This window comes from Rana temporaria, chromosome 4 (genome assembly GCF_905171775.1).
Source record: "Rana temporaria chromosome 4, aRanTem1.1, whole genome shotgun sequence".
Taxonomy (NCBI): Eukaryota; Metazoa; Chordata; class Amphibia; order Anura; family Ranidae; genus Rana; species Rana temporaria.
This window is the reverse complement of record NC_053492.1, coordinates 319,319,533-319,337,028: the sequence shown is the minus strand read 5'-3', so window position 1 is coordinate 319,337,028 and position 17,496 is coordinate 319,319,533. Positions and strand designations below refer to the sequence as shown.

Here is a 17,496-nt window from a genome sequence, read left to right as displayed (position 1 = left end):
TAGGTAAAAAGAATATCTCCTAAACCTGTACGGTTTAGGAGATATTCCCCTCGCAATGCGGGCGGCGCATGCGCAGGAGGGATCCACGGCGGAAGATCCGGCAGCCGCCGGACCTTGCCGATTTTAAATCTCCCGCGCGCATGCGCGGGAGTGACGTCATCGCCGCTCCAGCCAATCACAGCGCTGGAGCGGCGCCGCTCCAGCCAATCACAGCGCTGGAGCGGCGATACCCGGAAGACACGCCGGAGCAAGATGACATCTCGCTCGGCGTGAACCAGGTAAGTGTCGTTCACCTCGTTTTGAGGTAAGTATTTCATAATCAGCTATTATGCGGTGCATACTAGCTGATTATGCATTTTGCCTTACAGGTAAAAAAAAAAAAAAAAATTATATATGCGGTTTACAACCGCTTTAATGTGCAAAAAAAAAAGAAGGTATACACCAAAGAAACGCATCGGGCTTGCATAGATGCATGATGCGTGAAGTCTTTTATATTGTTTTACTCCAAGATTTTCCAATACCATCTAGCCCCTTCAGTGGTTCATGTTGTGCAGTACTTGTCTTTACTCCATGATATGCCAAGCACCATGGCGTCAATATATATATGTATTTTTTAGCATGCTCTGCGTTTATGCGATTTTGTGTATGCATTTTTCTGTCATTCAGTATACTGTACATGATCTTATTAAAATGCTCTTTGCCAAGACTGCTTTTTGGTATACATCTCTCATTCAAAGTAGACATGTGCACTGCCAAAAAAATCGTTTTTTTCGTTTGTTATTTTCGTTTTTTTAATTTTTTTTTAAATTCGGAAATTTGGGGAAATTCGAAAAAAAAATTCAGTTTTTGTTTCATATTTTCGCATTTTCGTATTTCGAATTTTTGAATTTTTGAATTTTCGAAATTTCAAAATACGAAAAAATTCGGAAATGAAAATATTCGTAAATACGAAAATTCGGAAATACGAAACTTCGAAGAATTGAAAAATTCGAAATTTCGAAAATTGAAAAATTCGAAATTTTTCAATTTTCGAATTCTTCAATTTCGAAAATTTGTAAATACGAAAATTCGTAAATATGAACATTCGGAAATTGAAAAATTCAAAATTTAATTTCTTTTTCAATGTTCAATTTTTTCGAATTTCGAATTTTTCAATTTTCGAAATTCGGAAATACGAAAATTCTAAATTTGATAAATTCTAAATTTGAAAAATTCGAAATCTGAAAAATTCTAAATTGGAAAAGTGAAAAATTCGAAAATTTCGTTTTTTCGAATTTTTCAATTTCGAACTTCGATTTTTTCAATTTTCAAATTTCGCATTTTTCAATTTTCGAATTTTTCCATTTCGAATTTTCGAAATCTGTAAATACGAAAATTGTGAAATACGAAAATTGGGAAATACGAAAAATCGGAAATACGAAAATTCTAAATTCGGAAATTGAAAAATTCTAAATTCGTAAATTCAAAATTTTCGGAAGTCCGAAAATTCGTTAATAAAAAATTCGTACATACGAAAATTCGTAATTAACGAATTTCTGAATTTTCGTAAAAAAACGAATTAGAAACAAAACGAATTGCACATGTCTAATTCAAAGTCCCTAACAAACTCTTTTGTCAGCACCTATATAAACAATACTGTGTTTTATATCCCACATGCTTAGTATACATAGTGAGTGACCTCATATAAAGCCCCCCTGACCAAACTCTCTCTTTTTCTGTCAAATTTGGGATGGAGACCAATAATTCATTGTGCCTTGAACCACATATTTTTTTCTATTTTTTTCTCGCTATAACATTGCAAAAATCAATTTATTCTATGGGCATCCCATATCCCTTACCCCCAACCAAGTTCAATCCCCCAAATAAAACAACAAAACAAAGCAAAATAAAAAAAGTTCATTGTCTACAAGTGTGACGTATGGATGTCTGGCAGCAGGGTGAATATTCGTGGATGTTAGTAACTAGTAGCAACCAACCGCTACAGTTACATGATTATTCTGGTTGAAAAAAGAGACAAGTACATCCAGTTCAACCAACAAATAGCAAAAATATAGATTCAAAAACTGCAAAAATAAAATAATTAAAAACAACACAACAACAAACTGAATCAAAAAGAGACAAGGCCCCCACAGCCACCTTAAAGGGGTTGTAAAGGTTTTTTTTTTTATTTCTAAATAGGTTCCTTTAGGCTAGTGCATTGTTGGGTCATTTACCTTTTTCTTTGATTTCCCTTCTAAATGCTTTTTTTCTTTGTCTGAATTTCTCACTTCCTGTTTCTCCTCCCAGTAAGCTTGTCCCCATCATCCGAGTCATTCTGGCTGGGGGTTAGTCAGCGTGCTCGTCCCCTCCCTTGGGACTACATCCCTGCCGGTGTTTACAGCATCTCCCAGCAGGGATGTAGTCCCAAGGGAGGGGGCGAGCACGCTGACTAACCCCCAGACAGAACAGCTCTGATGATGGGGGCAAGCTTACTGAGGAGAAACAGGAAGTGAGAAATTCAGACAAAGAAAAAAAAATTAAAGGGAAATCAAAGGAAAAGGTTAGGGAACCAACAATGCACTAGCTTAAAGGAACCTATTTAGAAAATAAAAAACAAACCTTTACAACTCCTTTAACCTCTTCCTTTTAAAAGTAGGTAGTTTGAATTAATAGAAGTAAAAATAAAACACTAGTCATGTAAACTTCCATCCTGGATTATTAAATCTCTTAATTAATCATACCACCGAGCAGTTTAAAGTCAGAATCCACTTATAGTAATATCTAGGGGTAAGTATATATCTCTTTAAGGTGATAACAATCCAATCACTAGATAAAAAAGCTTGTATAATTGTCTCACACTCTTGTATACAGCTGATTAGTCAATAACACATTGCAGAGCACGTGAAAGGTAAAGATGGATGTGACACAATCAAGCAAAGCTCAGCAAAGAGAATTAGTCAGAATATTATCCGTGACTCCTTAGATTAGGCAAAGCGTATGTAGGTAAGGCTTGTACTTTGTATAATAGCACAATTATTAAGATCATATTATGGAGCATGTGCAAAGCACAAGCAGCACGGCAAAAGTTTATCACGGTAGATAAAGGTGCCAATAACACTGACGGTAACAAGTATTTAAATTCCAAATATAGTATATCTTCCACTGATGGAAATGCATACAGGCATTCAGTGGTAAAGTGCTCATACAGAACAACAGATTTGTAAGTTCACCCATTTAAATGCCAACGATAGTGCTAGAGATGGCAACTGTTCAAATGTGCAGTATATTCAAATATACTTGGTTGAACTAGATGGACTTGTGTCCAAGAATTGTCGACCAACAAACACGAAACTACAGGGTTTTTCAACTCTTCAGCGCCACCCTTTGGGCAACTTCTGCTAATGTTGTGTTATGGTTAGCATTGCTTCTGAGCATGCATGTTTGTGATTTGGAGTTTTGTCTGAAGGACTTGTGTACACACAATCGGATAATCCAACAACACACATTTGTCGTCGGAAAATTTTAAAGCATGCTATCCAACATTTGTTGGCGAAAAATCCGACAACAATTGTCTGATGGTGCATACAAACGATAGGATTTTCCAACAACAGCCCGTCGGAAAATCCGATCATGTGTACGGGCCTTGACTATGCAACTACAGTGGGGATCGAAAGTTTGGGCACCCCAGGCAAAAATGCGTATTACTGTGCATAACAAAGCCAAGGAAAGATGGAAAATTCTCCAAAAGGCATCAAATTACATATAAGACATTCTTATAATATATCTAAAAAAGTTAGATTTTATTTCCATCATTTACACTTTCAAAATTACAGAAAACAAAAAAATGGCGTCTGCAAAAGTTTGGGCACCCTGCAGAATTTATAGCATGCACTGCCCTCTTTGCAAAGCTGAGACCTGCCAGTGTCATGGATTGTTCTCAATCATTGTCTGGGAAGACCAGGTGATGTCAATCTCAAAGGTTTTAAATGCCCAGACTCACTCATCTGACCTTGCCCCAACAATCGGCACCATGGGTTCTTCTAAGCAGTTGTCTAGAAAACTGAAACTGAAAATAGTTGACGCTCACAAAGCTGGAGAAGGCTATAAGAAGATAGCAAAGCGTTTTAGATGTCAATATCCTCTGTTCGGAATGTAATTAAGAAATGGCAGTCATCAGGAACAGTGGAAGTTAAAGCAAGATCTGGAAGACCAAGAAAAATATCAGACAGAACAGCTTGCAGGATTGTGAGAAAAGCAATTCAAAACCCACGTTTGACTGCACGATCCCTCCAGAAAGATCTGGCAGACACTGGAGTTGTGGTACACTATTCCACTATAAAGAGATACTTGTACAAATATGGTCTTCATGGAAGAGTCATCAGAAGAAAACCTCTTCTACGTCCTCACCACAAAAATCAGCGTTTGAACTTTGCAAGTGAACATAAAGACAAGCCTGATGCATTTTGGAGTTCTGTGGACCAATGAGGTTAAAATAGAACTTTTTAGCCGGAATGAGCAAAGGTACGTTTGGAGAAGAAAGGGCACAGAATTGAATGAAAAGAACCTCTGTCCAACTGTTAAGCATGGGGGTGGATCAATCATGCTTTGGGGTTGTATTGCATCCAGTGGCACAGGGAACATTTCACGAGTAGAAGGAAAAATGGATTCAATAAAATTTCAGCAAATTTTGGATGGTAACTTGATGCCATCTGTGAAAAAGCTGAAGTTAAAGAGAGGATGGCTTCTACAAATGGATAATGATCCTAAACACACCTCAAAATCCACAGGGGATTACATCAAGAGGTGTAAACGGAAGGTTTTGCCATGGCCTTCACAATCTCCTGACCTCAACATAATTGAAAATCTATGGATAGACCTTAAAAGAGCAGTGCTTGACAGACAGCCCAGAAATCTCAAAGAACTGGAAGACTTTTGTAAGGAAGAATGGGAAAAGATACCTCAAACAAGAATTGAAAGACTCTTGGCTGGCTACAAAAAGCGTTTACAAGCTGTGATACTTGCCAAAGTGGGCAGTACAAGATATTAACTCTGCAGGGTGCCCAAACTTTTGCAGACGTCATTTTTTTGTTTTCTGCAATTTTGAAAGTGTAAATGATGGAAATAAAATCTAACTTTTTTTGACATATTATAAGAATGTCTAATCTGTAATTTGATGTCTTTTGGAGATTTTTCCATCTTTCCTTGGCTTCGTTATGCACATTAATACAAATTTTTACCTGGGGTGCCCAAACTTTTGATCCCCACTGTATGTATATCTTTAACCACTTGACCTCCGGAAAATTTAAGGGGGGTACCTTAATGACCAGGCCATTTTTTGTGATACAGCACTGCATTACTTTAACTGGCAATTGTGCGGTCGTACCCAAATTAAATGTATGTTCTTTTTTTCACACAAATAGAGCTTTCTTTTGGTGGTATTTGATCAACACTGAGGTTTTTTTATTTTTTGCACTATAAACGAAAAAAGACCGACAATTTAAAAATAAAAGATAAAAACAATATTTTTTAATTTCTGCTATAAAACACATCCAATACATTCTGTTACATATTTTTGTAAAAAATCCCAATAAGCGTATATTGATTGGTTTGTGCAAAAGTTATAGCGTCTACAAACTATGAGATATTTTTATTTATTTTTTTATTTTTTACTAGTGATGCCGATAATCAGTGGCTTATAGCGGGACTGCGATATTGAGGCGAACATTCAGACACTAACTGACACTTTTTGGGGACCAGTGACACTAATACAGTGATCAGTGCTAAAAATATGTATTGTCACTGTACTAATGACACTGGCTGGGAAAGGGGTTAACATCAGGGACAATCAAAGGGTAAACTGTGTGCCTAGCCTGTGCTTTATTACAGTGTAGGAGGTGCTTTAACTCTGGGAATACATGGATCCATGTTCCTGATTGCAGAGACAAAGGATCTATGCCTTCCCTCTTATCAGAATGGTGATTTGCCTTTTTACATAGGCAGACCATAGTTCTGCCTCTCTGCTTGATCATCGGCAGGTGCTGGCGAACATCGAGTCTGCGGTATCCGCCGCTGTGCTCCCGCTGTGTGTGATCACAGTGGGAGCGAGCTGACAGTGACACAAATTGCACGCCCCCTACCCTAGTGTGACCAGACATCTCCGGTTTCCAGGGACAGTCCCCGGATTGAGGACACTGTCCCTGGATCAAGTTTGTCCCCGGTTTTGTCCCTGGATTGGATTTGAACAGAGACTGGGGCAATTTAAAAGACAGTCAGTGCAGAATAAAAAAAAAAAAATCCGAATTACACACCCCGGCTCCGCCATTCCTACTAGCTTAGGGGGTGTATTTTTTTCCACTATCTGTGCCCCTTTCAGATGATCATGTGCTGGTCGGTGCGGAGGGAATACTTCTTCAGTTTCGGGTGCATGCCCATTCAGCTTCGGTCGCATTCTTCTTCTGCCTTACATAGTTAGTCAGGTTGAAAAAAGACACAAGTCCATCCAGTTCAACCACAAAAAAAAAAAAACACAGTACAATCCTATACACCCAACTCCATACCCACAGTTGATCCAGAGGAAGGCAAAAAACCCCAGCAGAGCATGATCCAATTTGCTACAGCAGGGGAAAAAATTCCTTCCTGATCCCCTGAGAGGCAATCGGATTTACCCTGGATCAACTTTACCTACAAATCTTAGTACTCAGTTATATTCTGTACATTTAGGAAATAATCCAGGCCTTTCTTAAAGCAATCTACTGAGCTGGCCAGAACCACCTCTGGAGGGAGTCTGTTCCACATTTTCACAGCTCTTACTGTGAAAAAACCTTTCCGTATTTGGAGGTGAAATCTCTTTTCCTCTAGACGTAAAGAGTGCCCCCTTGTCCTCAGTGTTGACCGTAAAGTGAATAACTCAACACCAAGTTCACTGTATGGACCTCTTATATATTTGTACATGTTGATCATATCCTCCCTTATTCTCCTCTTCTCAAGAGTGAATAAATTTAGTTCTTCTAATCTTTCCTCATAGCTGAGCTCCTCCATTCCTCTTATCAGTTTGGTTGCCCTTCTCTGCACTTTCTCCTGTTCTCCGATATCCTTTTTGAGAACTGGTGCCCAAAACTGAACTGCATATTCCAGATGAGGTCTTACTAATGATTTGTACAGGGGCAAAATTATATCTCTGTCTCTGGAGTCCATACCTCTCTTAATACAAGAAAGGACTTTGCTCGCTTTGGAAACCACAGCTTGGCATTGCATGCCATTATTGAGCTTATGATCAACTAAAACCCCCAGATCCTTCTCCACTACAGATCCCCCCAGTTGTACTCCCCCTAGTATGTATGATGCATGCATATTCTTAGCCCCCAAGTGCATAACTTTACATTTATCTACATTAAACCTCATCTTCCACTTAGTCGCCCAATTAGACAGAGCATTGAGGTCGGCTTGTAAATTGGAGACATCCTGCAAGGACGTTATTCCACTGCATAGCTTGGTGTCATCTGCAAAGACAGAAATGTTACTTTTGATCTCAGACCCAATATCATTTATAAATATATTGAAAAGTAAGGGTCCCAGCACTGAACCTTGGGGTACACCACTGATAACCTTGGACCATTCAGAGTAAGAATCATTAACCACGACTCTCTGAATTCTGTCTTTCAGCCAGTTTTCTATCCATTTACAAACTGATATATCCAATCCTGTAGACCTTACCTTACACATGAGCCGTGTGTGCGGAACTGTATCGAACGCTTTTGCAAAATCCAAATATATCACATCCACAGCCACGCCTCTGTCCAGGGTTTTACTTACCTCTTCATAAAAGGAAATCAGGTTTGTCTGACAACTTCTGTCTTTCATGAATCCATGTTGTCTGCTGCTTAAATAGTTTGTTTCCAGCAAGAACTCATCCATGTGGTCTTTTATTAAACGTTCCAGTATCTTCCCAACTATAGAAGTTAAACTAACAGGTCTATAGTTACTTGGTAAAGACTTTGTTCCCTTTTTAAATATGGGCACCACATTGACCCTGCGCCAATCCAGTGGTACTATTCCTGTCTTTAATGAGTCCCTAAATATTAGATACAGTGGCTTTGAAATGACAGAGCTCAACTCACCTAGGATCCGTGGATGGATGCCATCAGATCCAGGTGCTTTATCCACCTTTATTCTGTCTAAATATTTCTGGACCATATCACTTTTGAGCCATTGTGGATTTGGGGCTGTGTCCCTCCCACCCCCATTTTGGACATGAGCTCCCCCATGCTCCATTGTATACACAGAGCTGAAGAAAGCATTTAATAAATTTGCCTTCTCTTTGTCCCCAGTCACCCACTCTAGATTATTTTGTAAGGGGCCTACATGCTCAGACTTCACCTTTTTACTATTAATATATTTAAATAATTTTTTGGGGTTTGTCCTACTATCTTTTGCAATCTGTCGTTCGTTTTGAATTTTTGCATCCTTGATTTCCTTTTTACATATCCTGTTATATTCTTTGTAACATTTAAACAACACTAGTGTTCCTTCATTTTTATATTTTTTAAAAGCTACTTTCTTATTGTTTATAGCTTTTTTAACTTTGACCGTGAGCCACATAGGTTTTATTTTTAGTCTTTTAAACTTATTGCCCATGGGAACATACTTTGCAGTGAGGTTCCACACAGTCTTTTTGAAGAATTCCCATTTCTGTTCTGTGTTCATCTGTGCCAATAGTCCCTCCCAGTCCAAGTCCTGGAGAGCAGCCCTCATCCTTGGAAAATTTGCTCTCTTAAAATGTAGTGTTTTAATATTTCCTGTATGTATTTCTTGCTTATAGTTAACATTAAATGAAATCATGTTATGATCACTGCTACCCAGGTGTTCCTTTATATGAACATTAGTAATAAGCTCTGCATGGTTTGAGATTATCAGGTCCAACAGAGCATCATTCCTAGTTGGGGCCTCAATAAACTGCACCATAAAATTGTCCTGCAATAGGTTTTTAAATTTTTGTCCTTTAACTGTCCCAGAAGTGCCATTAATCCAGTCAATTTCTGGGTAGTTAAAATCCCCCATTATAATCCCCTGAGCCTTGGCTCAGGTCTCGGCCAGCCACCTGCCTGATTATCTTCTTGCCTTCCCTAGCAGAGTGATCTTCCTCCGCTCCCCACCCAGTAGTAGCCGTGGCCCAGAGAGTAAGACTTAAAGTGATTGTAAAGGATCGTTTTTTTTTTTTAATAACAAGCATGTCATACTTGCCTCCACTGTGCAGTTCGTTTTACACAGAGCGACTTCTGGGGTCCCTTGGCGGCTCCTCTCCGCTTCAGATACCCCCCCTGGGAGAAACGCTCTCCCGGTGGGTTACCTTGCAGGCGCGCTCTTGAGTCATTTATTTGGCGTCAATGTATGACTCGGCCCCGCCTCCTTGGCGCCCACATCATAGGTTTTGATTGACAGCAGTGGGAGCCAATTGCTGCTATCAATCTAGCCAATCAAGAGCCGGGACCCCGTGGAGAGGAAGAGGCGAAATGTCCCCGTCGAGGGAAATTCAGGGCTCAGGTAAGTACAATGGGGGGCTGGTCACTGCAAGGTGTTTTTTCACCTTTAATGTATAGGATGCATTAAATGAAAAAACACGAGAGTTTACAACCCCTTTAACAGGCCTTTAGAGTCACAACACATCTATCATCAATAGCACACAATAAAAGGTCTTCCAGAAGCCTGACTCAATTAACAACTCACTAGCCAGGGCTAATCATAGAAATGAGTCACTATTGACTGGTTGGGTCACAATTAACCAACAACTTGCAATATCTCAAGATCCTGCAATAAGAACTATCAGTAATGTCCCCTGTCCTGTAATTTAGGATATCATTTCTCAGTCACCCTATGGCCCTATCGGACATAAGGTGACCCTAGACATAAGACTGCTTGGTGACGCCGGTACAGGAGTACCCCTCATCCTTCCAAAGTCTCTGTTTGTCACGGGTCATTCCGTTACAGGTGGCTGCAGTGACAACATTATAACCGCTATGCACTTGGCTCTCTGATCGGATGAGGCAGAGAGGATGTTGTTATGATCTCCACCTCGCCCAAACACTGTGTACAGTATACAAATGCAAATTGCTCTAGCAGCACTTGGAAGAGACTAATGCAGATTGTATGTATCATAGGCTACTACAGTGATTTTCTACATCCCCAGCAGCTCTGTCATATTTGAATAGTTAGATGCAACCAAGCTGGGCCAGTCTAAGGTAATTTCCCTGTGATATTTATATGAATAGTTAGATGTAACCAAGTTGGATCAGTCTAAGGTAATTGCTGAATATCAGTATTAGGATATAAAGGCATTTTATTAATGAAACCAGGCTTCTTGTGATTGTCTTAGGTGTAGATTATGACACCACCTGCCAGCCTTTCCACCTTAGCCAGTCAGAGGAAGCCTTGTATTTATTGATAAAAATACAAAATTCCTGTGAACGAGTAGCCTGACTCAAATTTGTTCTCACAGCAGCCCGAAAGTCTCTGCATCACTTCTAGAACACAGCAATGTGTACTGTATGTAATATTTACAGTGGGCTCATCTATTAGTAAAGGAAGTAGTTCATTTGGGCCAGCTTGGTCCAAACAATCTATTAAATATGAACGTAAACTTGGAGTTAGGTTTTAAAGTAACAGCCAAAAGCAGAAATGTAGTTATTTACTTTTTTATCTCTTATTCTGTAATATACATTTATTTTATTTTATTATGATAATAATTTATATTTGTGTTTATTTGCAGGACCTACGCGTAAAATGCCACCTACTTCCAGCGCAATGGATTTCTTTCAGCTCTTTGTCCCTGACAATGTAATTAAAAATATGGTGACACAAACAAATATGTATGCCAAGAAATACCAGGAGAGGTTTGGATCTGATGATGCTTGGGTGGATGTCACTCTTGCAGAAATGAAAGCTTTCCTGGGCTATATGATATCAACCAGCACTCATCACTGCGAGTCAGTGCTCAGTATATGGAGTGGTGGGTTTTATAGCAACAAGAGTATTGCTCTTACGATGACGCAATCAAGATTTGAGAAAATCCTGAAGTTCTTCCACATTGTGGCCTTTCGCTCCAGCCAAACAACCCATGGGCTGTACAAAATTCAGCCCTTCCTTAATGCTTTGCAGAATGGCTTTGACTCGACTTTCAGGCCTTCACAAACACAGGTAAAGCTAGTTTTTATATTATTATCTTTTTTTTATAAAATAATCTTACTCTTCAATATTTTACAGTATTTACCTGAAAACAAAGAAAGTGAAACATTTAAAAAATGAGTTATGTTTACAGTTTTTTTTTTTTGGTACAGAGCATCAGATTCACGTTAACCACTTAAGGACCTTGCCTGTTTTTTTAGATTTGGTGTTTACAAGATTAAAAACATTTTTTTACTGCCGTTACCGAGATATCCATCTTTAAAAACAGGACTTATATATACATGAGCGGGTCCTTAAGTGGTTAAAGGGGTTGTAAACCTACGTGTTTTTTTTCACTTTTTTTTATTTTTATTCTTTTTATTGAGTTTTCATACATGACAACACAAACACAACACTTAACATACCACCAGGTAGGCAACATACCTACCCCGACAGTGGCCACGCAGGGCCCAATCCCCCCCCCCAAAAAAATTAACATAGCCCCCCCCACCCCATAACCCGACCAACCACCTAGTCCCGATAATCAACTACATAAGCACCGTATACAATATATAAATTACAATTTGTCCTCCTATACCAGCTACATTCAATCCTCAGTAGGATGCCCTTATTCACAGGAAACCCAGGAGGGGACAGGAGTCATTTATAATAAATTAGCAACATCAGCACACCGTAGACGATGAGTCCAGCCAAGCCTGCCAAACTTGTGTAAACTTTTTGTCACATCCCCTTGCCCTGTAAGTAGCCTTATAAAGATGTATCACAGAATTGACCAGCCCCTTCCAGAATGATAACGTGGGGGCATTGGAATTTTTCCATTTCATTTGAGTTTAGAAACCACTTTAAGATAACAAAGGTAATACATCTGATTTAAATTTGACAAAAAGACGTAAACAAAATAAAAAAATGTGTATTTAATGTTTTCACTGGGGTTACTAAAAAAAAAAAAAAAATAGTTTTGGTGTAAATAAAAAGTATACATTTTATTTTATAACCTGTCCCCTTTAAAAATCACACTAAAATTATGTTTCATGAAAAAAACATGGAAACGTTACCTGCACATGGAAAAAAAAGCATTTGTTTTTTTCAACTCGCACATTTTGTTGTAATGCAACACAAATAAGAAACAAAACAAATGAAAATAAAAACAAATAGGAATTAATATTAACAAAATAGAAATAAAATATTAGCGAAAAAATTGCTATGGGGAGAAGGGAAGGAAGGAGTGAATTAGAGCTGATCGGGCATTAGAGTCACCTGGTCCAGCCTTTTACAATCGGCAAATGTATATGGGAAATCACTGGCCAAATTTAACTGAAAGGGGATAGCAGCCAATGTTATAAAACATGCATTTGCTACTTTGTTGCCATTGAAAAAAAAAGCCCCAAAGGTTTCTGCAAAGTGCCTGCTTTGCCCTGTTTTACAAGCCTACATACAAACAGTTACACAATGTAGATCCAGAGTAGTGTAAAGCACACTTGAGTTCACAGCTGTTCCGCTGTAGTCCCACTCTTCCCAAAGGATCTTTTATTTTAAATTACAGAACATTTAATCAAAGGAGTAAAACTGAATAATGGGTCAGGGAATCCAAAGTTGGAAATAAACAATAATGAGGTCTAATGAGATCACACGGTTGAAGAGTGTGATTTAACTCATCAGCACCAGTATAAAACAACTCTTTTTGATCTATGTGATCTGTGAATTCTAAAACTAAACTAAAACCAAGAGAGCTAAAAGTACACCTGTGTCAGTCATAAGAGTAAAGGCCTGTACACACAATACAAAAATCGGAAATTTAAAATTTCGTCCAACGAACGATCTGCTGATTTTTGGATCGTTAGTAAAGTGCTTTCCGACAGCCGATTCTGTTTTTTCGTCAGACAAAAGCTGTATGTGGCCCTGTGCTAGAAGATGTCACCGAATTCCCTCCCCTGCTCTCTCCATCTGAGCCGCAACAACATGTCGCCGGCCAGCCTCATGGCAGGAATCACAGCAAGCCCTCCTCTTCATCCACGGCAGCGCAACATAAACTAGGGAAGGGTGAGTCATAAAACCCCCCTGCCTCTAGCCCTGAGGACCCCCTGCTGATCTCGCAGTCTGAGGACACAACACCTCTCTCACCCAGTGCTGATCATGGGGGCACAAGTCCGGCAGAACCCACGCTCAGGCTGGGTTCACACTATACTACACGACTTTCATCCTACTTTGCGCTGCTGCATTGGATCTACTCTGATCCTACATTGGTCCTACATTTATCCTACATTGGTCCTACATCTATCCTACTTTCATGAACAGGATACTACTTTGATCCTACTTTGCCCTGGACTTAAAGTCCGACTTTCAATGAGCAGGGATCCGACTTGGATCCCTGCCAATATTAGGCACTGTGTTTGATATGAATCTTAAGGGGGAACTTCACACAGGATTTAAAGGGGAACCCCTCTACGCCGAAAAAACGGCGGGGGGGTCCCCCCAAAATCCATACCAGACCCGTATCCAAGCAGCAGCCCGGCCGGTCAGGAAAGGGGGTGGGGACGAGCGAGCGCCCCCCCTCCTTAACCGTGCCAGGCCGCATGCCCTCAACATGGGGAGGTAGGTGCTATGGGGCAGGGGGGCGCACTGCAGCCCCCCCACCCCACAGCACCCTTCCCCCATGTTGATGAGGACAGGGCCTCTTCCCGACAACCCTGGCCGTTGGTTGTCTTGGTTGTCGGGGTCTGCGAGCGGGGGGCTTATCGGAATCTGGGAGCCCCCTATAACAAGGGGGCCCCTAGATACCGGCCCCCCACGGTAGGTGAATGAGTATGGGGTACATCGTACCCCTACCCATTCACCTGGAAGTAAAGTGTTAAAAATAAATAAACACGCTACACAGGTTTTTAAAATATTTTATTAGTCAGCTCCGGGGCCCCCCCCTCTTCTTTAGCTCTTTCACGAGGGGGGCTTGCTTCTTCCGACGTCTTCTTGGGGGGGGGGTCCCAGTCTTCACCGCCGTCTGGTTCTCTTCCGCCAGGTGGGGGCCGCTTTCTTCTTTAGCTGTTTCACAGCGGCCCCCTCCCGGTCTTCCTCCGATGTCTTTGGCGGGCGGGGGGGGGGGTGGTGTTGCCCGGGCTTCTGTCGCCTTCTGCTTTCTCCTTCTGCCTTCTCCTTCTTCTGCCTTCTTCTTCGCTGTTGACACGTCGCTTCCTCCCGCTGTAATGCCGTGTGCGGCGGCTCGCACCGACTTTTATAGGTCTCTCATGACGTCACAGTCCCATCATGCTCCGGGTGCATGGAGCATGATGGGACTGTGACGTCATGAGAGACCTATAAAAGTCGGTGGGAGCCGCCGCACACAGCATTACAGCGGGAGGAAGCGACGTGTCAACAGTGAAGAAGAAGGCAGAAGAAGAAGGCAGAAGGAGAAGGCAGAGGGAGAAGGCAGAAGGCGACAGAAGCCCAGGCAACACCAAGCGGCATAGGGGGGTTCCCCTTTAAATCCACACCAGACCCATGGGCCTGGTATGCTCCTGTAGGGGGAACCCATGTCGTTTTTTTTGTTAAAATTTGGTGTGGAGTTCCCCCTCAAGATCAGTAGAATACATGTCGCATGTCAAAGTCGGAGCGTGCAAGACTGCGTTCCGACTTTGATCCTACTTCAATGATGTTCAATGGGCTGAAGTAGGATCAAAGTCAGACCAAAGTAGTACAGGGAGCGTCTTCAAAGTCGCACCGACATGTGTCGGACCAGTTAAGACGGCTCCCATAGGGAAACATTGCTTTTCTCACGTCATGCGACATGAGCTCTCAATGTCGGAGCGTATGTCGGACTAGTGTGAACCCGGCCTAAGACAAATCATGGAGGCTATTTAGCACAGCCATTCCTCCCTCACCACTCTAATAGACTCTATCAGATCATATCTGTGCTTCCTCAAGCAAGATGTGCACAATCTCCATCATAGAGTGACCAATGCAGAACAACGCATAGGAGATTTGGAAGATGATACCTGTCCTTTGCAGGCCTCTGTCAGAGAATTACGCCAAACCCAAAAGTATACCACTGATAAGTTAACAGATACAGAGGACTGCCTAAGGGGGGGTAATCTACGTTTTTTAAGGCTTTCCGGAAGGCTCGGAAAATACGGCCCCTAAGGCTTTCATGGAGCGGTGGTTAACATATACTTTTGGCGCCTCCACCTTCTCTCCACTATTTGCCATAAAACTAGCACATAGAGTTCCCTCACCTATTGGGGCACCCCCACGTGCTATGCTCATCATACCGCTACACTTCAGGGACAGGGAAGCGGTTCTCAGGGCCGCCCGCACAAAAGGCCGCATATCCTTCAATGTGTCAGGGAAGCTAGTAGACCAGACTGTGTGACTGCACAGAGGAGACCAAAAACGTAGGTGAAAATACAATAATTTATTAAGATAAGTGAACAAACACACAACCACCTCCAACAGGACACAGTGCAATAAATCAACCAATAAACAGTGACCCAAGGATAACTATAAACGTAGTAAAAGCCAGGCTGAGGTCATACACAAGGGGATATCAGCAGCTGGGTAAGGACTGGAGACCAACAGGAACATGGAGAGGGCAGATGGATAGGCTGCAGAGCAGGGATCCAAAGTAATCAGGTAACATGAGGACAGGTATCCAAGGTAATCAGGAGACAGGAGGGACAGGTACAGGATGGGCCCGGGATAGGGATCAGGACGGGTCAGATGCAGGCTCAGGGTCAGATGCAGGGTCAGGATAGCAGGGTCAAGGTCAGATGAGAGAGATACCAAGGCGAGCATGTGAGGGCTCGCCGGGTATTTATAGAACTGCAGTGATTGTCCTCATGTGACAGCTGAGCAGAGGAAGTGCAGCCTGCCCCACACTGCCGGCATACACCTGCTGGTGGACGCCGGTACTACGGCCCATGGATCAGGCATTACCACCAGCAGGTGAAATCCTCTATCAAAGATACTGGCTGCAAGAGGACACCTGCTGGTGGACACTATTAGTGCAATCCATAGGACCAACAGCGCCACCAGCGAGTGAAGCCTCTTCTGACACAATGGCAATGGTATCACTATCTTTCCTGATTTCTCAGCGGCCAAGCAAAAACAAAGGGCTACCTTCCTGGCCATTAAAAGGAGACTGCGAGACCTACAAATGCCCTATGGTATGCTATACCCTGCATGACTATGGGTCATCCATAATGGAAAGGCCTACTTTTTCACGGTTCCGAAAGAAGCGGCCCACTGGGTGGATTCATTAGGCCCTCCTGATCCACGACACCAGCGACGAAGATCTCCGCCTCACTAACCTTCAGTTATTCTTCACAGACTTCATCCCCCCTTTTTTTATGAGCACAAATCCACAAGATTAGTCACAGAGAAAGCTTGTTCACCCATGATAACCCCCTTCTTTTCCTTCTCTCCGACACTTCTTATTCGAGTGACTGATGACCAATCCCCCCATGCTGTCCACCACTCACCAGACAAGGTTACTCCTGGATGGCTGTCATAGCAATATCCTTGATGATATCCTACTGAGATAACTGACACTTCCTATAGGGCTCAGGTCACCTACCATAGTTCCCTTTGCGGGAATTTTTTGTGTCTTTTTTCCCCCATGGTTTTTGATCGGTCATCATGGTATCCAGTCTACAGGTGTAAGAGAAATACTATACCTTCTTATCTATGTGTTGTTCTCAGAAACTCATGCTAGGTTGAGGTTGCAGGTCTTTTATACCTGGTTCACATCAGAAAGTATTATTCTTTATGGTATACATTGCATGGCTATGTCTGAACTATGCGTAATTTCATGGAATGTTAGGGGGCTTAACTCCAAGGTTAAACGTTCAGTGATGTTTGAGTACCTGGCAGGACACAATCCGCAAGTGATCCTTTTCCAGGAAACTCACCTACTCGGCTCCAGGGTAATGGCGCTAAAGAGGGCTAAATAACCTACGCCCTCCACTCCACGTGCTCCACATACTCCCGAGGCACATCTATTCTCATAGCTAAATCAGCTTCTGGTACTATTAAGCATATTAGGCTAGATCCCAATGGCTTCTACGTAATTGTGGTGTTAGAACTCCTTGGTAAACCATACACGGGGGCTAGCCTATATTCCCCACCGCACTTCACCAAACAATTCTTTGATCATGTACTCACTTCCATCCTAGGAATTGCAGAAGGTCCTTTATTGATAGCTGGAGATTATAACACAGACCTTGACAACTCTCTAGACAGGTTTCGATGCTCCACTGTACCCCCCACTCCCTTAGGCACTTATCTGACCCAATCTGATTTACTCGGCATGGTGAGCAATGTCAGATATCTCCCTAGGGCGGTGTCTGATCA

General features: G+C 41.8%; 1 protein-coding gene across 1 annotated transcript in view; it reads left to right on the top strand.

The window, feature by feature from the left end:
• The window catches only part of PGBD5 (piggyBac transposable element derived 5), a 205,417-nt gene that overhangs the window by 72,495 nt on the left and 115,426 nt on the right, over positions 1-17,496 (top strand). Inside the window, exon 2 of the mRNA XM_040350678.1 lies at positions 10,742-11,169. Within this exon, the coding sequence (XP_040206612.1) occupies positions 10,742-11,169 (428 nt within the window). The remainder of the gene's footprint in view (positions 1-10,741; positions 11,170-17,496) is intronic.